This window comes from Gossypium hirsutum, chromosome D05 (genome assembly GCF_007990345.1).
Source record: "Gossypium hirsutum isolate 1008001.06 chromosome D05, Gossypium_hirsutum_v2.1, whole genome shotgun sequence".
Classification (NCBI taxonomy): domain Eukaryota; kingdom Viridiplantae; phylum Streptophyta; class Magnoliopsida; order Malvales; family Malvaceae; genus Gossypium; species Gossypium hirsutum.
In genome coordinates this window covers 59985034-60010092 of record NC_053441.1, presented here as the reverse complement: position 1 = coordinate 60010092, position 25059 = coordinate 59985034, and the positions used below count along the sequence as shown (strand labels likewise).

Sequence of the window (25059 nt, the reverse complement as noted above, 5' to 3'; positions counted from 1 at the left end):
TGTAGCAAAAAGCTTTATATAAGCTTTGGATACATTTACTTTTATTAAAGTTTGTATGAGTACCATAAAGTTTCATATGTTTATAACTTTAAAGGTCTGAGATTCTTTCTTATCTTTAGAAGGATGAAGGTTAATCTTTCTCTATATAAAGGGAAAGAATTCTCAGTTGTAAGATATATCGAATCTTAGAATAAAAAAATACTAGAGTGCTTTTGTAAAATGTCTTACTAAAACTCTTTGTTCTCTTCCTTCTTGATTATGGTATATCGATAAAAGAAAATCTCCCGTGAGTTTAGAAGTATGCTTTGTGATTACCATAAAATGGATCATACACACCAGAAACTAAGCTTAGATTAGGGGTACTAAACTCAGTTAGGTTTAAGGAAGTAGTCTGAATTAATAGTATTAACAGCTAAAAGGCAATGTCTGTTTAAGTGGTCAAAAGGAGAAGGCCTGGTTTTTGGCATAGCATACATGCTGTTATGATCTATTAATTCCAGATATCCCAGCTTCAGACCCACCTATCAAGGTTGTGCAAGCTAGAATAAGATGTATTAATATACAAAATTACAAGTTTTAAAGGGACTAAATCATAAATTTTCGTTTTAGATGTTAGGGTACATGCCTGCCTCTTCTAGACCCACTATAGTTACTGAGAATTGAAAGGTGTAGATAAAAAAAAGAGCTTAATGATAAATTTGACCACAAACGTTTACATGTTTTGTCAAAATAATATTTGTCGAAACTATTTTTTTTTGTAAAAGGGTCGACTTTTTATTTAAAAACGAAAATGGAGTCGCCACCAATCATTTTTATTTAGGTGTGATTGGATCACCTCATAATTTGATCATTTTAATAAAATTTTAAATATACTAAAACGATCATTTTTGGTCTACAAAATCCAAAAAATAGGTTCGGGAGTCGGTTACACACGAGGAAGGATTAGCACCCTCAATATGCCCAAAATTGGTACCTAGTTGATTACTTAATGTCTTAATGCCGAAAGTTGAAATTTTGAAAAAGATTTTAAAATAAGTTGAAATTTTGAAAAAGATTTTAAAATATGATCTTTTTTTATTGATGTTAATTTTAAAAACGCTTGAATTAAATTGAAATGAGTATCAAATGCCCACTCGTCCCGCGATAACAATATGCCGCATCCCGTAAGTTAGGATGCGACATTTGAACCCTCAAGAATAAGCTTGCCTTTGATTTTTATTTGAAACTTAGGTATTTTAAATTTAGAAGGATGTTCGGTTGTTTAGATTTAACGAGAAAATCGAAACCCCGTAAGTTGTGGTATGACTTCTTGAATTTCTAAAAAACGAAACATTGCCTTATTATTTTTTAAGGAATTTTTGAAGTGATTTTAATGAAATGTGATGGAAGGATAATATATAAGATGGAGAAATAACTTATGAACAAAATGTTACACTAATGAATCACAATAGCATGAAAATACGAATAAACGAATTATAATGCACATAATGACAATAATTACACAACACATCATTTTTAATATCAATATTAACAATCAAATAAAATGAAACAAAATAATATATAAAACAATTTAAAGTAAATAATAGTTTAAAATAAATGATTTATAAGAACAATTCAAAATAAATAATAAAAAGTTTCAAATAAACAAAATATAAAATATAAAAAATGAAAAATAAATAACAATAAAACAATTTAAAATAAATAATATAAAAAATAACATATAAAACAGTTTTAAAGAATAAATATAAAAATTTGAAAGATATATATAATAGTTTAAAATAAATAATACATAAAAGAAATTTAAATAAATAATATGTAAAATAGCTTAAAATAAATAATATATATAAAAACTTAAAATAAATGATGATAAAAGAGCATTTTTTAAAATAAATTAATTAATTAAATGGACTGAGGACGAGATTAAAATCGAATTAAAATTCGGGGTATAAATTAAAAAATACAAAAACCAATAAAACAAAAATAAGGGTTAAAATAAATGCGCAAAGGAAGAATAGGGACCAAATATGAAATTATCCCAATTCTTGGGACACGCGTCCCTTCAGTGGATGCGAGACTGAATTGAAAACAGTAAAAAATTCCAGGGGCGAAATTTATAAAATATAAAAAGTGCCAATAGGACTAAATTAAAACAATCCAAAAAGGCTAAAGGACCGAAAGGGTAAATAACCCAATTATCAAAAACACGCGGATCCTCCGTAAGGGTCGGTTGAATTTTGGGTTTGCCCCGAAACGACGCCGTTTTGAGGCTTCTGAGCACTAGCCAAAATGACGTTGTTTAATCACCTCTATATAATTCAATTTTTTTTAAAAACTTTTCATTCTGCTTAGATTTTAAAAAAAATTGAAGCCTTTTTTCTCTCAAAAACTCCCTATATCTGGCCTGGCTTTGGTGTCGGCCGTCGTGGCGGCTGCCGATCGCTGGCGCCGCTGCCGCCGTCCACGATGGTCGGGTAGCACCAAAAAAACCCCTTTCGAAGCCCGTCACGCGTGGAGCAAGGATTCGAGGCCAAAACCCCCGAAAACTCGACCAAACCCTGTGGAGCAACGAAGAAATGTTTCGTTTCTTCTCCTTTTCCGCCATGGCCTTCAACGGCGAGTAGATCAACCGACTTAGGTGAGTTTCCTTTCCCTTCTTTATTTTTGTATATAAAAAAATGAAAAATAAATAGAAACTTAAAACTAAAAATAAATAGAAAAAAAAGATCACCTTTAGAAAATTTTATTTCTGTTTTTGATTAATCTCGTTCGTAAAAAAAAATACAAAGATGAAGTTTTGGCTTTTATAGCCAAGTTACAACTTTTAATTTCTATTTTTTTTGTTTTTTTTTTCAAGTTGTTTCTTCTGCTTGGCGTGCCTTTCCTGTTGTTGTAGTCAATTTTTGCAAGTGTCAGACGAGCGTGATGATGGTGTGCGGCGGTGGACTGGTGGCGCGCGTGAGGAGGTTGGCGGCTAAAGAGGATTAGGGAGGCTAGGATTTTCTGACATTGTTTAAATTTTTGGGCTTATCGGCCGCTTAGAGTTTTTTTTTATTTTGGGTTTGGGTTGTTTGGGCCTATTGTAAGTGGACTGGGACTGTTAATTTTTTTTTGGTTTTTTTGTTGGGCCCGGGTAAAAATGACCTATTACAATTTTAATTGTATTTTTTAGCCTTTTTTGGCAATCGATCTTTATTTTTTTTCAAATTACTTTTTTTTAACAGATTTGATGAAAGTACCATTAAAAATTTTAACGGGATGATGTGGAATTTCATATGTGAAATATTTTTAATGAGATGTAATCTATACCAAAAATATTGAATGTCTGCATTCATTTTGAAACATTTTTTAGATAATTACGTTTATTTTCTTTAAATTAAGAGTTATTTTTTTAACTTCTTGAATTATTTATTTATTTTATTATTTTTCACATGTAATTATTTTATTGGGTTACCTAAGTAATATATTACATCTCATTAAAAATATTCCACATAAGGAATTTCACATCATCTCGTTAACTTTTTTAACGGTACGTTCATTAAAATCTGTTAAAAAAACAATTTGAAAAAAAAGAATAAAGGTTAATGGCCAAAAAAGGCTCAGAAATACAATTAGGGTCATTTTGTCAAAACATGTAAATGTTAGTGGCTAAATTTAATTTTTCAATTTTTATAGAATATGTGTTTAATATTATACGGAGGTAAAAAGTTTCACGAATTTCTATATACTTAGGAGAAGATTGTATTTCGGTTTTTTTAAATTGAAAAATAGATAAATTAACTCTCATATATTTTGAAATGTGTAAATTAACTTTCTTTTAGAATTTTCTATTAAATAATGGCTTGGAATATGTTGAAAATTATTTTTTATGAGTAAATTATAAACGTGGTCATTCAATTATGTCTTTCATTCTATTTTGGTCACCCAACTATTAATTTTTTTGATTTAATCACTAAAGTTTTCGTAATTAAATATTTAGTCACTCTGAGCTAATATAGCCTTTTTTTTATCGGTTTAGTAACAAATTAGCTCTCTAATGTTTACATATTCTATCAATTTGATCCTAAATATAAAAAAATCAATAAATTTAGCCTTCAATGGTTACAAAAGTTGTTATTTTAGTTCTAGATTTAAAAAATTCAATAAATATGACCCTCAATATTTACAAAACCTGTCAATTTAGTCCTAACTCTAAAAAATTTTAAATATATATATTCTTTAAAAATAATTCATTTTTAGCCCTTTATAACACATCAACTAACTAGTGATGGCAATGGGGCAAGGCAAGGTGGTTTTTTGCATGATCTAATCCAACTCGATGCTCTACCACCATGCTCCAACTTCAACCCCAAGTTTAAAAAATTTAACCCACTTTAAACCTGAACCTAAAAATCAATAATATACCTAACTTTAATCCAGTCCGATCCGATTTTATTTATTTTATTTTTAAGTTTTTTGTAAAATTGTAATTAATTAATTTTTTTAAATGAAAGATTTTGACACTATTTCTTATTAGTTTTGCTTAATAATTTATTTTTAGAGTTGTGTGCTAATGTATATTTACACACATGTTGTAATTATAGCACAAAAGAAAAAGGAAGGAATAAAAATTATGTTAATAAATTATTAAATTAAGATACAAAGTGGGGGGAATAACCTTCTAGGGGTAAAAGGGCACTAGTATAGAGGCGGTAGAATGAGATTAGTAGTGATAAATTTTAGGGGTTTTTAACTTAATTAATATTATATATGTATATAGAGTAATTTCGTAAATGTCTTGAGGCAGGGTGGGCAGTTTCATTCTAAACTTGACCCCGGTCCAACTCAACTATTTTTAAAAATTAACTTGCCCTGCACTGACCCTGAACTTCAATTAAAAAACCCAACTCTATCGGGTTGGATTGACTCAAAACCTGTCAGATTCAGGTTTTTTTGTTATCCATATGACTAACCCAGATGAGATATTAAAATAAAAAATAAGCTGGGGGGTCAGTGCAAAGTAGTTTTTTTTTGTCTTTGAAAGAGATGTTGATATTCCTCAACATATTCATTTAATTGCTATTGCCAATGATCGGCTAAATATAAAAAAATCAATAAATTTATCTCTAAATGTTTACAAAATTTATCATTTTAGTTTTAATTCTAAAAATTTAATAAATTTAACCCTCAATATTTACAAAATCTATTAATTTAGTCCTAACTCTAAAAATTAAAAAATATATATTTAAAGAAAAATCATTTTTAGCCTATTATAACCAATGGGCTAACCATGTGAGATATTAAAATAAGAAAAATATTGCTCCCTTTCAAGTCACTGCTTTTTAGAGTTCTTTTGCAAGTGGCTTTAAAGAGAGTATTTTTTTTAAAGAAAAAAACTCAACATCCTCAAAGAACAAGCATTATACATCTTAAAAAATATATAATTTTAGTAGTGGGATTAAAAAAATTATTTTAACCCTTAGATCTTTCAGACTATCCAAAAAATCGAAAGGGTAAAAACATATCGTCGGACACAAGTCTCTCAATTCTCCTTTTGGAGATATAACCTAATCTCTTGTACCACAATGAAGTTAAATTCTTAGGAGTTAATTTGTGTCTCTTACCTATTAAGATAGTATGCAAGGATTCATTAAATGAAATAGTAGTATTAAGTAAATATAGATTATCATAAACTAAGAAAGAACTGAAACAAACCAAATTTGAATTATGAAATAGACTAAATTTTCCATTTTCAAATGAACTAAAGTAAGCAAATTTGCCCGGTGTTGAAAAGAAAATCATGTTTCGCTTAAAAGATGGTACAACAAAGTTTCATTCAAATCCAAATAAAATCCAATTCTTAATAATAATCTAAAAGTACCTATTGCTTCAACTTCTACTAATTTACTGTTGCCTTCATAGATGTATATTTCACCATCATTTGACTTTCGGTAGTTTTGACAATCTTGCATAGACACATTGATGTGAGTTGTTGCACCAGAATATATCCACCAAGTATGTTTAGGTACTGAAGTCAAATTAACCTCAAAACAAACAAAACTAAGTAGTGCGCCTTTTGCATCAGAGTGTAAACAACCATCCTTAGTTGAATCCTTTTGTTGTTTCTTTTGCAGTGTCATATCTGTAACTTTGTTATTTTTCTTTACATATCACGTTGAAATTAGATTTGTTAATGTACCAATTTTAGTCTTTTCGTCATTGACAAATCTCTTTTCAATGTCGGCCATGAATTCTTTAGTTATGGTAAGCTTATCAGACATAATGCCCTTAAATGTTTCAATACATGCAATGATGCTGACAAATATAATAATAGTTAAATAAATATAAAAAAAGCTAACATAAGAATTCAAGTTTAAACCAAAATCATTTGAATAAAGGTAAAATCCATATATATTAAGATACCGGGCACTCCATTAATTTTTCAAATTTGGACAAACATATTAACTTGTAAGTGATATCTTATTGTAGTAGTCAAACATTTATAATAAAAACATGTCGAACAATAAATCTTTCATTTGGTCGGTTTACTACTTACATGTAAAATTGAATAAACTGTGACATGTTTATTATCACAATAAAACATATAATTTTGTTAAACAACCACAAAATAATAAAAAACTATTCACACATGAGATTCATTTAACCGAACAACACAAAACTTGTAAGCTTTGCCATTGTAAATTTACATTCTAAAACTTTACATACAAATATTTAAAATAATAACCAGAAGAAATATTTTTTTCTCCAATTTTCGGCACTGACTATCAAATCAACTTGGAACTAAGATATGCTTTTCAACTTATTGATGGGTATTGATCCACCATACTGATCTTTGAATCGTCACTTGGAGCTTGCTAGTTGGACTTTAGAAAGAAAAAACCCTAATGGCCTAAATAAAATTTTCAAATAGTTAAGTAACTTAAATGAAAACTTTCGAATAGTTTAGTAATCGTTTTGTAACTTTTCAAAATTAAACGATCAAAATATAAATTTACTAATAATTTAGTGACATTGAATGTAGTTTATCCTTTTATTAAAGTATATAAACTTAATTTTTTAAAATTTAATTAGTACTTGAACTTAAATCCCGTTATACACTTTAATACATTTACAATAACACCGTTAGATATTGATTTTGTAATATCAATTCTGTAGAATCACTCATGCGGTGAACCAAAGAAGCATTTTATTGTAAAACATTGATGGTGATAGAATAAAATATCCATTCCATTGAACCAAACTTGTTGAGAGTGTTCAAAGTCGAACCTTTAGTTTTGCACTACCCTTGATTGATTATTTAATTAAATTAAGGTTTTTACTATTTATTCTTCATTTTTCTTTTTTTTTTGTCACTTCATCTAAAGAAATTAAGGATTAAAAAAAGTTTAGCACTAAACTGACAGAATATATAAACATTGAGCACTAAATTTATTGAATATTTTTAAAATTAGGACTAAATTGAAGAAATCTCGAAATATTAGAGGGCTAAATTTTTATTATGTCATTAAAAGGGACACATTAGCCTTCGTTTAATGATTTAACCGTAAAGTGACCAAAAAATCAAAATTTAAAAACGTTAGTGACTACATAAAAATATTTGATAGTTAGGTGGTCAAAATAGAAACATTGTCATAGTTGAGTGGCTATCTATTTAGTTTACCTTAAAATTTTCTTTGCAATTTCTTTTTAGATAAATTGTTTTCTTTTAATAAAAGTGTAAAGACTGAATTTCAAAATCTACATTAAACCTATTAGTATTTAGCCGAATTTGAGCACTAATGGCGTGTTTAGATAGATGAAAAAGTGAAAGGACAGGAGAAGAGAGTAAAGAGTGGAAAAGGGGGAAAAAGTAAATTTTGAGTGAACCTGATAATAAAAAATAGTGAGAGGAAAGAAAATAGGAGGGATAGTCATTTTCCATTTTAATCAATATTTGCAAATTTAAATGACGAGAGGAAAGAAAATGAGAGAGATTGTGTATTTTAGTTCAAAATATACATTTTTCAAATATTTTATTTCTTTTCGTTTTTCAACTCTATTAAGTAATGACGAGAAATAATTTTATTTTATTTTATTTCTCTTTTTTCCATCTTCCCAACCAAATACATCTATAGAAAGATGAATAATTATTTTTTTTATCTTTTCAATATTTCGATCTTCCTAATTTTCTTTTCACTCTATTAAGCAAAACCAGTAATACCGAACCCAAATTTGGAAAATAATTTTGACACTTCTTTTATTAGGAAATTATAAATAGATATGATCCTAAAACAACCCCAAATTTAGAAATTAGAACTTTACAAAGATTTCATTCCAAAAAAAATAAAATTACCATAATACAAGGGTGTGATAGTGAATTTGAAACAATATAGGGGGTATTATTGTACTTTTGCTTTTCAACAGATTTGTCTCCCGTAATCATCGACTCGACATTCTCGTGAGAGATATGAAATTCATGCAAAGAACACGTGTTAAAAGGAAAATTCTACTAAAATCAAGCTTTTTAATTTGGATTTATTTCCTTCTTTTACTTTTCTGTTTCTTCTTTTTGTCTTTTTCTTATTTTTATTTATTTATTTATGCCCTAATTATTATTATTATTATTAATTTTAAACAATCTAATATTAATTATCATATTTATTCTTTTTGACACAATATTTAAAATTATCAATAACTTTTTCCCAACACAATAAATAGGAGGATAATGTGCTTCAGCACACTCGAACAATGCTCATGCCAATTAAGTTAAGATACAATCGACTATGACTTAATTATTTCATCTTTACAGTGTTTAAACTATTTTTTATGTTGGTTTTATAGTCTTAATTTATTTTTAGAGACTGCAATCGGTAAAATAGCTAGTATTATATATTGATATGTTTCGATGTACTATTTGGAATTTATCCTATTTTGAATTTTTTTCATATAAATATATGGTGTAATTTTTAATTTCTTATCAATTACAGACAAATTTATCTTAATTACGTTCATATAAATATATTTATAGGTAAAATATAAGTTTTAAAATTATTAATTAAGTTCAACAATTTAATTTAATAATCAATAATTTTAAATGTAATTATGGAAGAATTAAAATGATTAACATAAAAATTAATTTAAAATGTCAAAATTTTATATTAATTATTAAAATAATTTTTTTAATATTTAAAAGAAATAAATAAACAAAATAATAATTTCAGTCTGATTGGTACAATTGAATAATATTATTAAAAAATTTAAAAATTATAAAATAATTTATGCCCTTATTTTTTAACCTCAACAAGTTCCATTCTATAAATATTTTTTTAAAAATATAAAAAAATATTTTTTTATGTTTTAAAATACTAATCAGTATTTAAAAATCATAATCAATTTATTATTTTTGAATTACCTTAAAAAAGTTCAATCTGTTGAATTTCTCTCTCTAGAAGACAAGCATTAATACAAAGCTAAAATCTTTCCCTTTCAGAAATTCCTTCCTTTTCGTACGTTTCTCTTTCTAGTGATGAAGCAGAACTGAAATTGAAGAGAAACAAAACTGAGATTTCACCCCATTTCTCCTTCATTTCCAAACTCTCTTCTAAATTTTCTTTACACCCTTTTACTCCACAAAAAGGGTCTTTCACCTCTTAATAATCTCTCTAAAAGGTTAATCATCTAGTTTTTCTTTCATTTCTTATGTTTTTATTTCTGGGTTTTTTTTTGTTTTTCATTTTATCTCATGTTTATAAATTTCTGGGTTTTTTTTTCTTTTCTATTAGTTTCATATGATTTTGCATGTTAATTTTCTCGATGGATAAAGGCTTGATCTTTTGTTATAGCATGAGCTAATGTACTTATAATTTAGTTTTTATTCTAGATTTTATCTGATTATTGTTTTTCTCCATTATAGTTTATCATTTATTTAGAATATATACATATATTTTTGCAATTCTACTGTTTGTTCACTCTTTTGATCTGATTAATGAGAAAACTAGCTAAAGGAATGGCTTTAGATTGCACCATTTCAAATTGTAATGGCTACACTGTTCTTTAAAATTTATTTATTTAATATATATTGTTTTATACATGTCTATCAGGCGTCTGGTTTTAAAATTTTTATTTTATGAATGAAATAATATTTTATATTTATATTTGTTGTTATATGGTATCATAATCTTTGGTTTTGGATGTTTTCAGGTAGCTCAATTTTGTGTTTAATGGGTGTAGAGGTTGTTGATTCAGACCTGGCACAATTGTCTATTGACAAAGTGACTGAAGTAGACAAATCATTTCTTCATGAAAATAGGAAACTGGATAAGGATCCAGTTTATAATAACCCCATTGATGTTGATTCACATAGTGAGGAACCTGATAAGGAAGAAGAGAATGGTGCATCCGATCCCGACTTTCCGAAGGATGCGGTCATCGAGTGGCCTGCACCTAAGCAGATCCACTCTTTTCATTTTATTAGGTATTGCTTCTACGAAGATCCGGCTATAAAAGCCAAACTTGATCAGGCTGATAAAGAGATACAAAAGTGGAATAAAGCCAGGTTTAAGCTTACCGATGAATTAAAAGCAAAAAGGGTGAGTGAAAAGTTATTAATTTCAATTAGATGTATAGCATGGTAGCCATTAATTGTCATACTTTTAAGATAATTATTAGCCCTATCATTATGTCATTACGGTGTGCTTATTGTAATATGATGAATGTAGGGGAATTAAACCCGGAAGCATTTATTTGAATGTTTGAAATTTATGTCCTTGAAATGTAGTGACACTTACAGATATGCTATTGGTATAATGATTCGTTATTGTTGTGCTTGCCTTCAGAATTTGAGAAAAAATGTGAAAGAAGTAAAAAATAATGGCACTGTGAGTTGGCTAAATTGTGATTATCTTTATGCTAATGCAGGCAGAGCGATCAGAGATGCTTTCGCAAGTGAGAGCGCTGAATGTTGATTTTGAGCAATTTAAGACAATTTTAGATGAGAAAAAAAAGGAAATAGAACCACTGCAGCAGGCTTTAGGCAAGCTTCGCAATAATAAAGATGTTGATAATCGACTTAGTTTATGTGCATCTGAGGAGGAGCTCGATTTTATTGTATGATACTTCTATAAACTTTGACTGCATTTAGATTTACTCATAGTTTTCTGCCGCAGTTAATGCTTTTCTTTTTCTCCTTTAGTCACTTCAATGGAATTTATGAATTGCAGATCCATAGCTTGCAATACCGCATTCAGCATGAAAGCATCTCGTTGAGTGAGGAGAAGCGAATCCTTAAAGAAATCAAACACCTGGAGGGAACCCGCGAGAAAGTTATTGCTAATGCTGCAATGAGATCAAAGATTCAAGATTCATTAGGCCAGAAAGAAGACATTCAAGATCAAGTTAAAGTAAGATAATTCTATTTTCTGTCTTTATCCATCGGAGTTTGCTCCTCTTTTTATATGTGAATATAGAGCACCATTGTGTTACACTAAAAAAAAAAAATGCTATATTTGTTATTGTAGCTTATGGGTGTCGATTTGAATGGAGTAAGGAAGGAGCAGCATGCAGTCTGGTCCAAAAAAAAGCAAATTAAAGATAAATTGGATGAAACTGAGACTAAAATCGAGTCTTTACAAAATGAGCTGAAAGCTGTGACCCTGAAGAGGGACAAAGCTTTTGACAACATTCAGGAGCTGAGGAAACAAAGTGATCAGGGGGTATCGCCTTTTCTTTGCTTCAACTCTTAAGATATCTGTTTCGTATATATACTTGACCATGTCGGAACATTTTCATCGGAACATTTTCATTTATGCATGAATAACTAGTGTCACTTAAGATATTAAATGATACATATTATGTCTACTTCTAATATTCCTGTGCACGATGTTACTAATGAATCATTTTAATTACTTTCTTTCTCAAAATTTCAGAATTCTCACTTTTACCAGAGCCGTACCATTGTACACAATGCCAAACTGCTTGCTGCACAGAAAGATATAAAGGCTCTTGAGGAGTTATCAATTGTGGAGGTTTGTTGAGACTGCTTGTTAATGTTACTTCCAATGTATCTCATTTGCTTTATAATTAGCCGCTCACTTATCTTTTATATTCCTTTTAGGTTGAGAAGTTTATGGCTCTCTGGAATGGCAATAAAGCCTTCAGGGATGATTATGAGAAAAGAATTCTGTCATCCCTGGACAGTCGGCTATTGAGTCGGGATGGTCGGATAAGGAATCCTGATGAGAAACCACTGGTTGCACCCGAGAAACCAGTGGATTCTGAAACCGAAACAATTCTGAGACCTAGTGTAAGAAAACCAAAGGAAGAGGCCAAATCAGGTCCCCAAACAGATACTAAACCAGCCAAAAAGGCCCCAAAAGATGCCGAGACTATAGCAATGGAGTCGAATCCTTTGTCAGATATTAGTGTTGTAGCAGAGGAAATTTTGGTATCCGGAAAATTGCAAAAGAACAAGGAAGTCGATGCAGCAAAACTGAAAGAATTGAAGAGAGAAGAGGAAATAGCGAAAGCAAAGCAAGCCATGGAAAGAAAAAAGAAGTTGGCTGAAAAAGCAGCAGCCAAAGCAGCTAGAAGAGCTCAAATGGAAGCTGAAAAGAAGCTCAAGGAAATCATTTGCTTCCTTATCTGGTTTCACTTTATCGGTTATTAGTTTGTGGGTTGAAACTGAAACTCTTTCGATCTTTTTTTCAGGAGCGTGAAAAGAGAGCTAAGAAGAAGGTGGCAGGATCGACAAATGCTGTGAATCCCGAGGAACTGATTGAAGCTGTGGCACAAGATTCAGAACCCGAGAAGGTCGATGTTAATACTGATGCACCTGTTCCTGCTACCGTTTCAATGAAGGGTAAAGTACCAAAGGAGACTACTAGTAGGTACAGGAATCGAACCAAAAGAACCGAGTCCCTCCCAAAAGCCATCCTGAAACGTAAGAAGTCGATGAACTATTGGATATGGGCAGCTCCTGCTGTGGTGGTCGTGCTGGTTCTTTTAGCATTATGTTACTATTATCTTGCCTGAAGAAGTTTTAACTTGAATGGAACTAGAGTTATAGGGCAATCTCTATTTTATTTAGTTGAACAAACATTCTATAGTGGCAAAAGTTAGTTAATTTTGTTCTTTGCATCCTCATGAAGGATGGACCAGAAACTCATAATGTTACCGGTAGTTCAATCTGAATGGTTTATCTCATAAGCCGGATTTGGCTCAGGCTTAGACAAGGTATTGCTAACTGTTATTTTTGCTCAAGCTTGGCCTAATATGAAAAATGGGTTTAAATATTTTATTCAAGGTCGACCCAAATTTTTGAGCCCAGCCTGCCCTGCCTGGACCAAAAAAGGCTGCAGAACGACACTACGGTTTTCAACTCAGTAATTTATGGTCTAAACTGCAAAATAGCTTAAGCAATGGTGAGTGATGGCTGATGGTTGAAGGTGGACATGAAAATGATTGAAAGTGGAAATGAAGGCCATTTCTTTTGCTTCATCGTTTGGTAATGGCCCCATCCATTTATTATGCAATTATGATAGGAGACGACTTAGAAAAAGGTGAGTCTTTGGGTCATATTGTAACTCTGCTTTCCACTTTCTCACTTTGTCCTATAGCAGAGTTAATTGTTAGCACCATTAGAAATGAGTTAATTGCATCAACCACCCCTAAATTTTGACCATTATTTTAAATCTATTTTCAAACTTCACACCGCTCTAATTACATTTCTAAACTATTAATGTTATATTAATCAGGTCATTTTATTATTAAAATCATTAAATGACATGTTAAATTTTATATAGCTACTTTTAAAATGAAAATTTTAAAGAAACTAAAAATAAATAAAACTGAATTTTTTAAAAAAATTTTTGTAAAAACTTTAAAACCATGATTTTTAAAACAACTATTTTTACAATCTTTTTTTTTTCAAATTTTCTTTTTAAATTATTTCACATAAGATTTAACATGTCATTTAATTATTAAACTAGGTAAAACGACCTCTCTAGTCCCTTTCAATTTTGATATTTGACAACTTGGTCCCTCTAAACAAATCGAAGCAATTTAATCCCTACCAATTTCGAAAGTGAGCAATTAATCACAATATTAATATTTTTCATCAATTTTACATACATTTGATTGATATGATAATAAATTTAGCTCGTCATATTTTTGTAAATGTGTAAATGTTAAGACTGAATTTATTTATTTATTTATTTTAGAATCAAGACCAAACTAACAAAATATGTAAACATCAAGGGCTAAATGTGTTATTGTACCAATCAAAATTATGCACAATTGACGAAAGACATGAACATCATGGTTCATTGTCCTTAGTTGCTCCTACAAAGCGCTTTTTAGGAAAGAGAATAAAACGCATCTCACGTTTTCTCTAGAAGATCAGAGAAAACATGTTCTATAAGACGCGTTTTCATTTCTATTTGTAAAAAAAAAAATATAAATTGATAAAATTTCAAGAAAACAACATAAATTTTCAAATTTTTTTCCAGAATAAAAAGAAATTATGGTATTTATTTATAATGATAAAAAGGTAATTTATCACTTTAAATTTTTAAAACCTTTGCTATCTAAAATACCATTATTTTGAATAATTGATATTTAAATTATATTATATTTTTAAACCCTATCAAATTTCTCTATTTTATCCATATTCAACACTCATTCTTTCAAAACAAACATAAAAAACATATGAAGCAAATTTATATGTTTTCTTTACCTCTTTCAGCTTTTATATTATAAGAAAAAGAGAACAGAAGGAATGGTAAGAGAGGGACAATGTTTCCAATGTGGAGCCTCTTAACCTCTTCCTTCCATTATTCCTTTTCTCCTCTCTTTTGCACTATCCTCCCCCCTCCTTCTTTCCCACCAACCCTTTCATCTTTCTCTTCATCGATATCTCCAAAAACCCCTGAAATTTTATTAATATGGAGAAATTAGATTTATAAAAATAAAAATAAATAAACTAAACTATAAATGGTTCATACCTGTCTTCCTTCCAAAGGGGTTGAAGAACATTTTTAAAGTTTGGATGGTCATCCCACTCCAACGATTCCCACCATTCTTTCCTTGACGTGATGGTAAGAGAAGGTGGAGCATATGCAAATGGCTGCCCATTGCCAACAAGGGGAACAAATGGAGGAATTCTCTTCAGTCTATCACATATAGTAATATTGATAAGTTGGAGAGAATCGCAAACCATCACTCCACTTTTGCTGCATATGCTCTTCAAATTTGGTAATACCCACAATTCCAACTTTCTCAATTTGGGAAGATGGAATTTGATTAATGCATCACTCCCATTTTCTTCAACTTCTGATGTTTCTGCTCCCAATATTTCTACTAGCTGACTAGAACTACGCACCAAAATTCGTTCCAGGTTTTGGAGGTTTGGAAGCAACCAATGTGGAAGCAACGTCTTCATACTTGAGCAGCTGTATATCGTAATTTCCTTAAGATGAGAAAAGGTGGCAGACGGAACCAATGTTGATGTTGTTGCTGAACCAATTCCTTCATCTTTCATAATAAGGGCACTCAACTTTGGCAGATCTTGAAGATACAACATCTCGAGGCACTGACATGGATGAGCGGAAGAAGAGGCAAAAGAGGACAACGAAACAACACACTCTATCCCTTCACACCCCAAAATCCTACAAACCCTCAAGTCAATCGCATTTTTGAAGGAAGAATTATCATCGACTAAGTTTCTCAAATAGTCGCACTTTAAAATATTCAACTCTTGAATTTCAATTGGGTGCATAATTAAATCACCTTCCCAATTCTGGACTCCTGCAATTGTTAATCTTTTATCTCTTCTATAAAGGGAAATAGGTAAGATGTACTTCATGAAATTTTTCTTATAAGATAAGCCCACATGTAAAGAGTACTTGATGAGATTTTTCTTACTTTGTTGCAATGAGGAGATGAACTTATTGAATTCATTGATGTCTTCGAAACGTCCGGTAAAGCACTCCAACTTCTTCAATGGTTCCATCTCCTCTGCTTTTAGACTTGTTTTTTCATTGTCCACTTCAAAACTCAAGTGCTGAAGGTGAACGAGTTTTGGTAAAAGTCCAGCGGGTATCTCTTTCAGACTGAACACTTGAAGACCAAGATATCTTAGCTTTATCAGCATATCCATTCCTTCAGGGACTTCCTCAATTTTAGTCCGACTTAGATCCAACTTCTTCAATTCTTGAAGCATCAAAAGACATGGTAGATCTCTTAATTCAAAACAACCACAAAGCAACAATGTTGTGAGGTTCTTTAGTTCAGAGATGGAATTTGGTAAACTTTTGATCTTCGTATAGGACAAATTGAGAACACTAAGACAAGGCATGTTTGTGAAGAAAGAAATTGAGATCTTCTTTATAGGGTTGTTCCCCAATAACAAGGTTGTGAGCAGTTGGCATTTTGTAGGCAGCACATCTATGGAAACTTCTGATATGGAGTTATACATAAGTGACACTTTCTCAATATCCGGACTCCACTGCACCTTTTCTGGTAACTCTTCTAATTGCAAACCTGCTTGTATCATGTATCGAGGATTCATTCTTGTGATCGACAATGCCATGTCTCTCACTGCATCATGCATTTTTACTCTTTCACTCGAGACATTTTCCAACAAGCAATTAACTTCTAATTTCTTCAAAATAACATGGCCCTTATCTTTCATTTCTTGTCTTGTAGTCATATCACCTATGAATCCCTCTTCAATCCAGCACTCAATTAGTTCATCCTTTTCAATTCCAAAATCTTCGGGATATAATGCGCAATGTAAGAAACAATATTTCACTTTCTCGTCCTTTAAGTGATCGAAGCTAAATTTCAAGCGCTCGATTACCTCAGCTTCCACTCCTTCCACTTTCCCTATTCTCTCTTTCAATTCTTTGAGTGCATTTTTCCAAATACGAGGGTTATCTTCTCCTTTCATGGTACCAGCTACCACGACAATTGTAAGAGGTAGACCCGCACATTCGTTGACAACAAGCTTCAAAGTAGGCATTATAGTTGGACTTTGAACTATGTTAGGTCCAACTTTATTCAAGAATAGTATCAATGCCTCTTCTTTTGAAAGTGGCTTCACTTTTATCACCTTACAACCCATATACTTACAGACATGCTCCGAACGGGTTGTCAACACCAACTTGCAGCCATTGCTACCACTTGGCTCGGGGATCCCAACTTCCTCTAGAGCGACTTTATCCCACATATCATCTAGGATTAGAACATGCTTTCCTGCGTTCTTCAGCATTTCTGACAAGATTGCTGCTCGTCTGAGCTTGTCTCCACTGGGCCAACCTTCCTTCAACTTCAAAGCATCTGCAATATCATCTTGTACCTTCATGACATTGAACTCCTTTGATATGGTAACCCAGATTACCCTTTCGAATCTTTGTTCTTTCAAAAGATCATTGTGGATGTGCTTTATGATAGTGGTTTTACCCACACCACCCATCCCCCAAACCCCAATCTTGCTCACCTCCTCCTGCATCAAACATGCCCAAATCTCATTTCTGACAGCTTCTTCTCCAACTAGTTCTGATGTTGGCAGTGGCAACCCAGCACTTGGACCATCCATGGCAAGACCTTCAGAGGCATTAGGAGCGTTATTAAGAAATTCCTTCATTTCTTGAGTCTTTTCATCAACCAGCTTCCCGTTGCAAGCACGACAGAGATATCTCCCGTTACTGACTTTGTTTTCAACAACTTGTGCTTCCCTAATCATCTCTTTCACAGCTTTCAACCAATTTTCAACTCCCTGCTTTGGTATCTTCCCCAGAGGACTAAGAAGCTCTGCTTTCAATTGCAGCTTTATATCTTCCATTTTGCAATTCAAATCATCTCTGATCCTCTTGAAGTTTCTCACATAATCGTTCAGCTTTCTGTGATATTGCAAATATTTACAAACAGGAGTTCCGAGACAATTTGCAATGCCGACAACAGGCTCTACGTACTCCATTACTATGTCCCTGCAATGCAATCATATATAACAGTAGCAGAGAATGAAAATCTGTGAATGAATTGGATATTTTATGAAGTATTGATATGTCAGTGTAAGCATGAAAAGGAAAACATGAATGCAAGTTTCAAGAAATGGCGTCTATTAGATGAAGCTATGGATGGGTGGCAGACAGAAACATGATGAAATTCTGGTCACCAGAATCAAGCTCTCGATGTATATAAAATGCTAGATTCAAGTGTGCAAGAGTTTATTACAGAATATTAAGAGTTAAAATGTTGACAGTTTGAGATTTCAACATTATATTGCTTCTGGGTAGTTCTTTTTGTATTAATTTCTAGCTATAGTAGATTATGTCTGCTGGTCATCCACTCTTAAAATCTAAAACTGCTGATAATCAGTAGAGGAAATCATTGCTTCAGATCTTATTACCTGACTTAGTGGCTGGAAAGTGTTGAGAGATTAGAACTGAGAAGGAAGCAGTGAAGTTGACTTCCTTGACAATCTTACAAAGCTAGCTGCTATAACAGTAGCAGATAATCAAAAGCAAAGAAAAGCATGTGATGAATTAAGCAAATGAAAGAAAATTACGTTGACTGGATGCTTGCAATATCGCATTCAGCATGAAAGCATCTTGTTGAGTGAGGAGAAGCGAATCCTTAAAGAAATCAAACACCTGGAGGGAACCCGTGAGAAAGTTATTGCTAATGCTTCAATGAGATCAAAGATTCAAGATTCATTAGGCCAGAAAGAAGACATTCAAGATCAAGTTAAAGTAAGATGATTCTATTTTCTGTCTTTATCCATCGGAGTTTTCTCCTCTTCTTATCTGTGAATATAGAGCACCATTGTGTTACACTAAAAAAAAATGCTATATTTGTTTATTGTAGCTTATGGGTGTCGATTTGAATGGAGTAAGGAAGGAGCAGCATGCAGTCTGGTCCAAAAAAAAGGAAATTAAATGATATATACTTGACCATGTCGGAACATTTTCATTTATGCATGAATAACTAGTGTCACTTAAGATATTAAATGATATATATTATATCTACTTCCAATATTCCTGTGCATGATGTTACTAATGAATCGTTTTAATTACTTTCTTTCTCAAAATTTCAGAATTCTCACTTTTACCAGAGCCGTACCACTGTACACAACGCCAAACTGCTTGCTGCACAGAAAGATATAAAGGCTCTTGAGGAGTTATCAATTGTGGAGGTTTGTTGATACTGCTTGCTAATTAATGTTACTTCCAATGTATCTCATTTGCTTTATACTTAGCCGCTCACTTATCTTTTATATTCCTTTCAGGTTGAGAAGTTTATGGCTCTCTGGAATGGCAATAAAGCCTTCAGGGATGATTATGAGAAAAGAATTCTGCCATCCCTGGACAGTCGGCTATTGAGTCGGGATGGTCGGATAAGGAATCCTGATGAGAAACCACTGGTTGCACCCGAGAAACCAGTGGATTCTGAAACCGAAGCAATTCTGAGACCTAGTGCAAGACAACCAAAGGAAGAGGCCAAATCAGGTCCCCAAACAGATAGTAAACTAGCCAAAAAGGCCCCAAAAGATGCCGAAACTATAGCAATGGAGTCGAATCCTTTGTCAGATATTAGTGTTGTAGCAGAGGAAATTTTGGTATCCAGGAAAATTGCAAAAGAACAAGGAAGTCGATGCAGCAAAACTGAAAGAATTGAAGAGAGAAGAGGAAATAGCGAAAGCAAAGCAAGCCATGGAAAGAAAAAAGAAGTTGGCTGAAAAAGCAGCAGCCAAAGCAGCTAGAAGAGCTGAAATGGAAGCTGAAAAGAAGCTCAAGGAAATCATTTTCTTCCTTATCTGGTTTCGCTTTATCGGTTATTAGTTTGTGGGTTGAAACTGAAACTCTTTCGATCTTTCTTTCAGGAGCGTGAAAAGAAAGCTAAGAATAAGGTGGCAGGATTGACAAATGCTGTGAATCCCAAGGAACTGATTGAAGCTCTGGCACAAGACTCAGAACCCGAGAAGGTCGATGTTAATACTGATGCACCTGTTCCTGCTACTGTTTCAGTGAAGGGTAAAGTACCAAAGGAGAATACTAGTAGGTACTGGAATCGAACCAAAAGAACCGAGTCCCTCCCAAAAGCCATCTTGAAACGTAAGAAGTCGATGAACTATTGGATATGGGCAGCTCATGCTGTGGTGGTTGTGCTGGTTCCTTTAGCATTATGTTACTATTATCTTGCCTGAAGAAGTTTTAACTTGAATGGAACTAGAGTTATATGACAATCTTTATTTTATTGGGAATGGTAAAAAACAATATAAACTAGGTAAAACAACCTCTCTAGTCCCTTTCAATTTTGATATTCAGCAACTTGGTCCCTCTAAACAAATCGAAGCAATTTAATCCATACCAATTTCGAAAGTGAGCAATTAATCACAATATTAATGTTTTCATCAATTTTACATAAATTTGATTGATATGATAACAAATTTAGCCCGTCATATTTTTGTAAATGTGTAAATGTTGAAACTGAATCTGTTGATTTTTTTTAGAATCAAGACCAAACTAACAAAATATGTAAACATCAAGGGCTAAATGTGTTACTGTACTAATCAAAATTATGCACAATTAACGAAAGACATAAACGTCGTGATTAATTGTCCTTAGTTGATCCTACAAAGCGCTTTTTAGTAAAGAGAATAAAACGCGTCTCATGTTTTCTCTGGAAGATCAGAGAAAACATGTCCTATAAGACGCGTTTTCCTTTCTATTTGTAAAAAACAATATAAATTGATAAATTTTCAAATTTTTTTTCAGCATAAAAATAAATTATGGTATTTATTTATAATGATAAAAATATAATTTATCACTTTAAATTTTCAATACCTTTGCTATCTAAAGTACCATTATTTTGAATAGACTTAATTTATCAATTGATATTTAAATTATATTTTATTTTTAAACCCTACCATATTTCTCTATATTATCTATATTCAATACTCATTCTTTCAAAATAAACATAGAAAAAATATGAAGAAAATTTATTTGTTTTTTACCTCTTCAGCTTTTACATTATAAGGAATGGTAAGAGAGGGACAATGTTTACAATGTGGAGCCTCTTAACCTCTTCCTTCCATCATTCCTTTTCTCCTCTCTTTTGCACTATCCTCCCCCGGCCCCTACTTCTTTCCCACCAGCCCTTTCATCTTTCTCTTCACCAACATAAAAAATAGACCTGAAATTGTATTAAAATGGAGAAATTAGGTTTATCAAAATAAAATAAAAAAACTAAACCATAAATGGTTCATAGTTCATACCTCTTCTCCTTCCAAACGGGTTGAAGAACATTTTTAAAGTTTGGATGGTCATCCCACTCCAACGATTCCCACCATTCTTTCCATGACCTGATGGTAAGAGAAGGTGGAGCATATGCAAATGGCTGCCCATTGCCAACAAGGGGAACAAATGGATGAATTCTCTTCAGTTTATCACAACTAGTAACATCGATTAACTCGAGAGAATCACAAACCATCACTCCACTTTTGCTGCATATGCTCTTCAAATTTCGTAATCCCCACAATTCCAACTTTCTTAATTTGGGTAGATGGAATTTGATTAATGCATCACTCCCTTTTTCTTCAAATTCTGATGTTGCTGCTCCCAATATTTCTACTAGCTGCCTACAAGTAACCACAAGTATTTCTTCCAGGTTTTGGAGGTTTGGAAGCAACCAATGTGGAAGCAACGTCTTCATACTTGAGCAGCTCCATACTTCAATTCGCTTAAGATGGGAAAAGGTGGCAGACGGAGCCGATGTTGATGTTGTTGCTGAACCAATTCCTTCATATTTCATAATAAGGGCACTCAACTTTGGCAGATTTCTAAGATCTAACTCCTCGAGGCTCTGAAATGGATGAGCGGAAGAAGAGGCAAAAGAGGACAGGGAAACAACACACTCTATCCCTTCACACACCCAAATCCTCCAAACCCTCAAGTCAACTGCATTTTTGAAGGAAGAATTATCATCGGCTAAGCTTCTCAAATAGTCGCACTTTACAATATTCAACTCTTGAATTTCAATTGGGTGCATAATTAACTCACCTTTCCAATTCTCGACTCCTCCAATTGTTACTCTTTTATCTCTTACACCACCCAGAATAACTGAGCCCACCTGTAAAGAGTACTTGATGAGATTTTTCTTACTTTGTTGCATTGAGGAGATGAACTTATTCAATTCATTGATGTCTTCGAAACGTCCGGTAAAGCACTCCAACTTCTTCAATGGTTCTATCTCCACTGCTTTTAGACTTGTTTTTTCATTGTCCACTTCAAAACTCAAGTGCTGAAGGTGAACGAGTTTGGGTAAAAGTCCCGCGGGTATCTCTTTTAGAGTGTGCACTCCAAGATCAAGATATCTTACCTTTATCAGCATATCCATTCCTTCAGGGACTTCCTCAATTTTAGTCCCACAAAGATCCAACTTCTTCAATTCTTGAAGCATCGAAAGACATGGCAGATCTCTAAATGTAGAACAACCACGAAGCAACAATGTTGTGAGGTTCTTTAATTCAGAGATGGAATTTGGTAAACTCTCGATCTCCGTATAGGACAAATTGAGGACACAAAGACAAGGCATGTTTATGAAGAAAGAATATGGGATCTTCTTTATTGGGTTATGCTGCAATAACAAGGTTGTGAGCAGTTGACATTTTGTGGGCAGCACGTCTAAGGAAATTTCTGATATGGAGTTATACATAAGTGACACTTTCTCAATATCCGGACTCCATTGCTTCTTTTCTGGTAACTCTTCTAATTGCAAACCTGCTTGTATCATATATCGAGGACTCATTCTTGTGATCGACAATGCCATGTCTCTCACTGCATCATGCATTTTTACTCTTTCACTCGAGACATTTTCCAACAAGCAATTATCTTCCAACTTCTTCAAAATAACTTGACCCTTGTCATTCATTTCTTGTCTTGTACCCATATCATCTATGAATCCCTCGTCAATCCAGCACTCAATTAGTTCATCCTTTTCAATTCCAAAATCTTCGGGATATAATGCGCAATGTAAGAAACAAGATTTCACTTTCTCGTCCTTTAAGTGATCAAAGCTAAATTTCAAACGCTCTATGACTTTAGCTTCCACTCCTTCCACTTTTTCTATTCTCTCTTTCAATTCCCTGAGTGCGTTTTTCCAAATAAGAGGGTCTTCTTCTCCCTTCAATGTACCAGCTACGACGACAATTGTAAGAGGTAGACCCGCACATTCCTTGACAACAAGCTTTAGAGTAGGCATTATAGTTTGATTTTGCACTATGTTAGGCCCAACTTTACTCAAGAATAGTGTCAATGCCTGTTGTGCTGAAAGGGGCCTCACTTTTATCACCGTGCAACCCATATACTTACAGACAAGCTCCGAACGGGTTGTCAACACCAACTTGCAGCCATTGCTGTCACTCGGCTCAGGGATCCCAACTTCTTCTAGAGAGACTTCATCCCACACATCATCTAGGATTAGAACATGCTTTCCTGCTTTCTTCAGCATTTCTGACAAGATTGCTGCTCGTCTGAGCTTGTCCTCTTCTTTGTCTAAATATTCCTTTGCCTCCAACGCACTTGCAATATTATCTTGTACCTTCATTACATTGAACTCCTTTGATATGGTAACCCAGATTACTATTTTGAATCTTTGTTCTTTCAAAAGATCATTGTGGATGTGCTTCATGATCGTGGTTTTACCCACACCGCCCATCCCCCAAACCCCAATCTTTTTTACCTCCTTTTGCATCAAACATGCCCAAATCTCTTTTTTGGCAGCTTCCTCCCCAACTAGTTCTGATGTTGGCAGTGGCAACCCACCACTTGGACCATCCATGGCAAGACCTTCAGAGGCATTAGGAGCTTTATCAAGAAACTCCTTCATTTCTCGAGTCTTTTCATCAACCAGCTTTTCGTTCCAAGCACGACAGAGATATCTCCCGTTTCTGACTTTATTTTCCACATCCTGTGCTTCCGTAATCATCTCTTTCGCATCTTTCAACCAATTTTCAACTCCCTTCTTTGGTATATTCCCCAGAGGACGAAGAAGCTCTGCTTTCAATTGCAGCTCTATATCTTCCATTTTGCAATTCAATTCATCTCTCATCCTCTTGAATTTTCTCACATAATCGTTCATCTTTCTGTGATATTGCAAGTATTTACAAACAGGAGTTCCGAGACATTTTGCAATGCCAACAACAGGCTCTACGTACTCCATTGCTCTGCCCCTGCAACGCAATCATATATGTTAGTGTATTGGATTTTTGAATAATTTTTTATATGTTAGTGTAAGCATGAAAAGGAAGCATAAATGCAATTGCCTTTATTAGATGGAGCTATGGATAGGTGGCAGACAGAAACATGATGAAAATCTGGTCACCAGAGTTAACCTCTCAATGTATATAAAATGCTAGATTCAAGTGTGCAACAGTTCATTACGGAATAAATGTTCAACAGTTTGAGATTCCTATCTATGCTAGATTATGTTTGCCGGTCATCCTATCCTGTCTTAAAATCTAAAACTGTTGATAATCAGTAGAGGAAATCATTACCTTATTACCTGACTTAGTGGCTGAAAAGTGTTGAGAGATTAGAACTGAAAATGAAGCAGTGAAGTTGACTTCCTTGACTATCTTACAAAGCTAGCAGATAATAAAAAACAATCATTGCATAGTCATGAATGAAGCAAAGAAAAGCATGTCATGAATGAAGCAAATTAAAGAAAGTAGATAAAAACTTTAAAAATAAATAAAGTGAGAAAATGAGAGATAATTGTTTTTGGGCCCTACAAAATTTCTCAATATTATTTGTATCGAAGTATCCAATACACATTCTATAGTAAAAAACGTAGAAAAAAATTTAAGTAAAATTATTTGTTCTTTGTTCCTTGACATAGCTTTTATGTTATAAATTTTTTTTCTAAATATAATTTATTTTTATAATTTGAGTTTTGAAAAATAATTTAAATGTAATGAAAAATTGAATTAAGTTTGAAAAAGGAAATTTTGTTATATATCTTGACTAAAAAAATGACATTAGGGTCAATTTCATAAGCCTTGGTGATATGAGTTCTAGATGTTCT

At 32.6% G+C, this 25059-nt stretch overlaps 3 protein-coding genes and 1 pseudogene across 3 annotated transcripts; 2 read left to right on the top strand and 2 right to left on the bottom strand.

Moving 5' to 3' along the window:
- The first annotated feature begins 9422 nt into the window (after nucleotides 1-9422).
- LOC107903569 (proton pump-interactor 1) lies at nucleotides 9423-13164 on the top strand. The gene is made up of 8 exons (XM_041092348.1): nucleotides 9423-9645; nucleotides 10177-10565; nucleotides 10894-11082; nucleotides 11196-11375; nucleotides 11493-11687; nucleotides 11901-11999; nucleotides 12089-12595; nucleotides 12682-13164. The coding sequence occupies exons 2-8, from the start codon at nucleotides 10197-10199 to the stop codon at nucleotides 13003-13005; spliced, it is 1863 nt and encodes a 620-aa protein (XP_040948282.1). The 5' UTR covers nucleotides 9423-9645; nucleotides 10177-10196; the 3' UTR covers nucleotides 13006-13164.
- Nucleotides 13165-14680: 1516 nt separating this feature from the next.
- LOC121216877 (probable disease resistance protein At4g27220) lies at nucleotides 14681-18153 on the bottom strand. Its single transcript, XM_041092347.1, has 2 exons — nucleotides 14976-18153; nucleotides 14681-14899 (listed from the first exon to the last, which is right to left on the bottom strand). The coding sequence occupies exons 1-2, from the start codon at nucleotides 17948-17950 to the stop codon at nucleotides 14878-14880; spliced, it is 2997 nt and encodes a 998-aa protein (XP_040948281.1). The 5' UTR covers nucleotides 17951-18153; the 3' UTR covers nucleotides 14681-14877.
- An 829-nt stretch (nucleotides 18154-18982) lies between these two features.
- Nucleotides 18983-20196, top strand: LOC107943971 (proton pump-interactor 1-like; annotated as a pseudogene).
- Nucleotides 20197-21095: 899 nt separating this feature from the next.
- On the bottom strand, nucleotides 21096-24195 carry LOC107943972 (probable disease resistance protein At4g27220). The gene is made up of 2 exons (XM_016877790.2): nucleotides 21251-24195; nucleotides 21096-21168 (listed from the first exon to the last, which is right to left on the bottom strand). The coding sequence occupies exons 1-2, from the start codon at nucleotides 24193-24195 to the stop codon at nucleotides 21096-21098; spliced, it is 3018 nt and encodes a 1005-aa protein (XP_016733279.2).
- Between the last annotated feature and the right edge of the window lie 864 nt (nucleotides 24196-25059).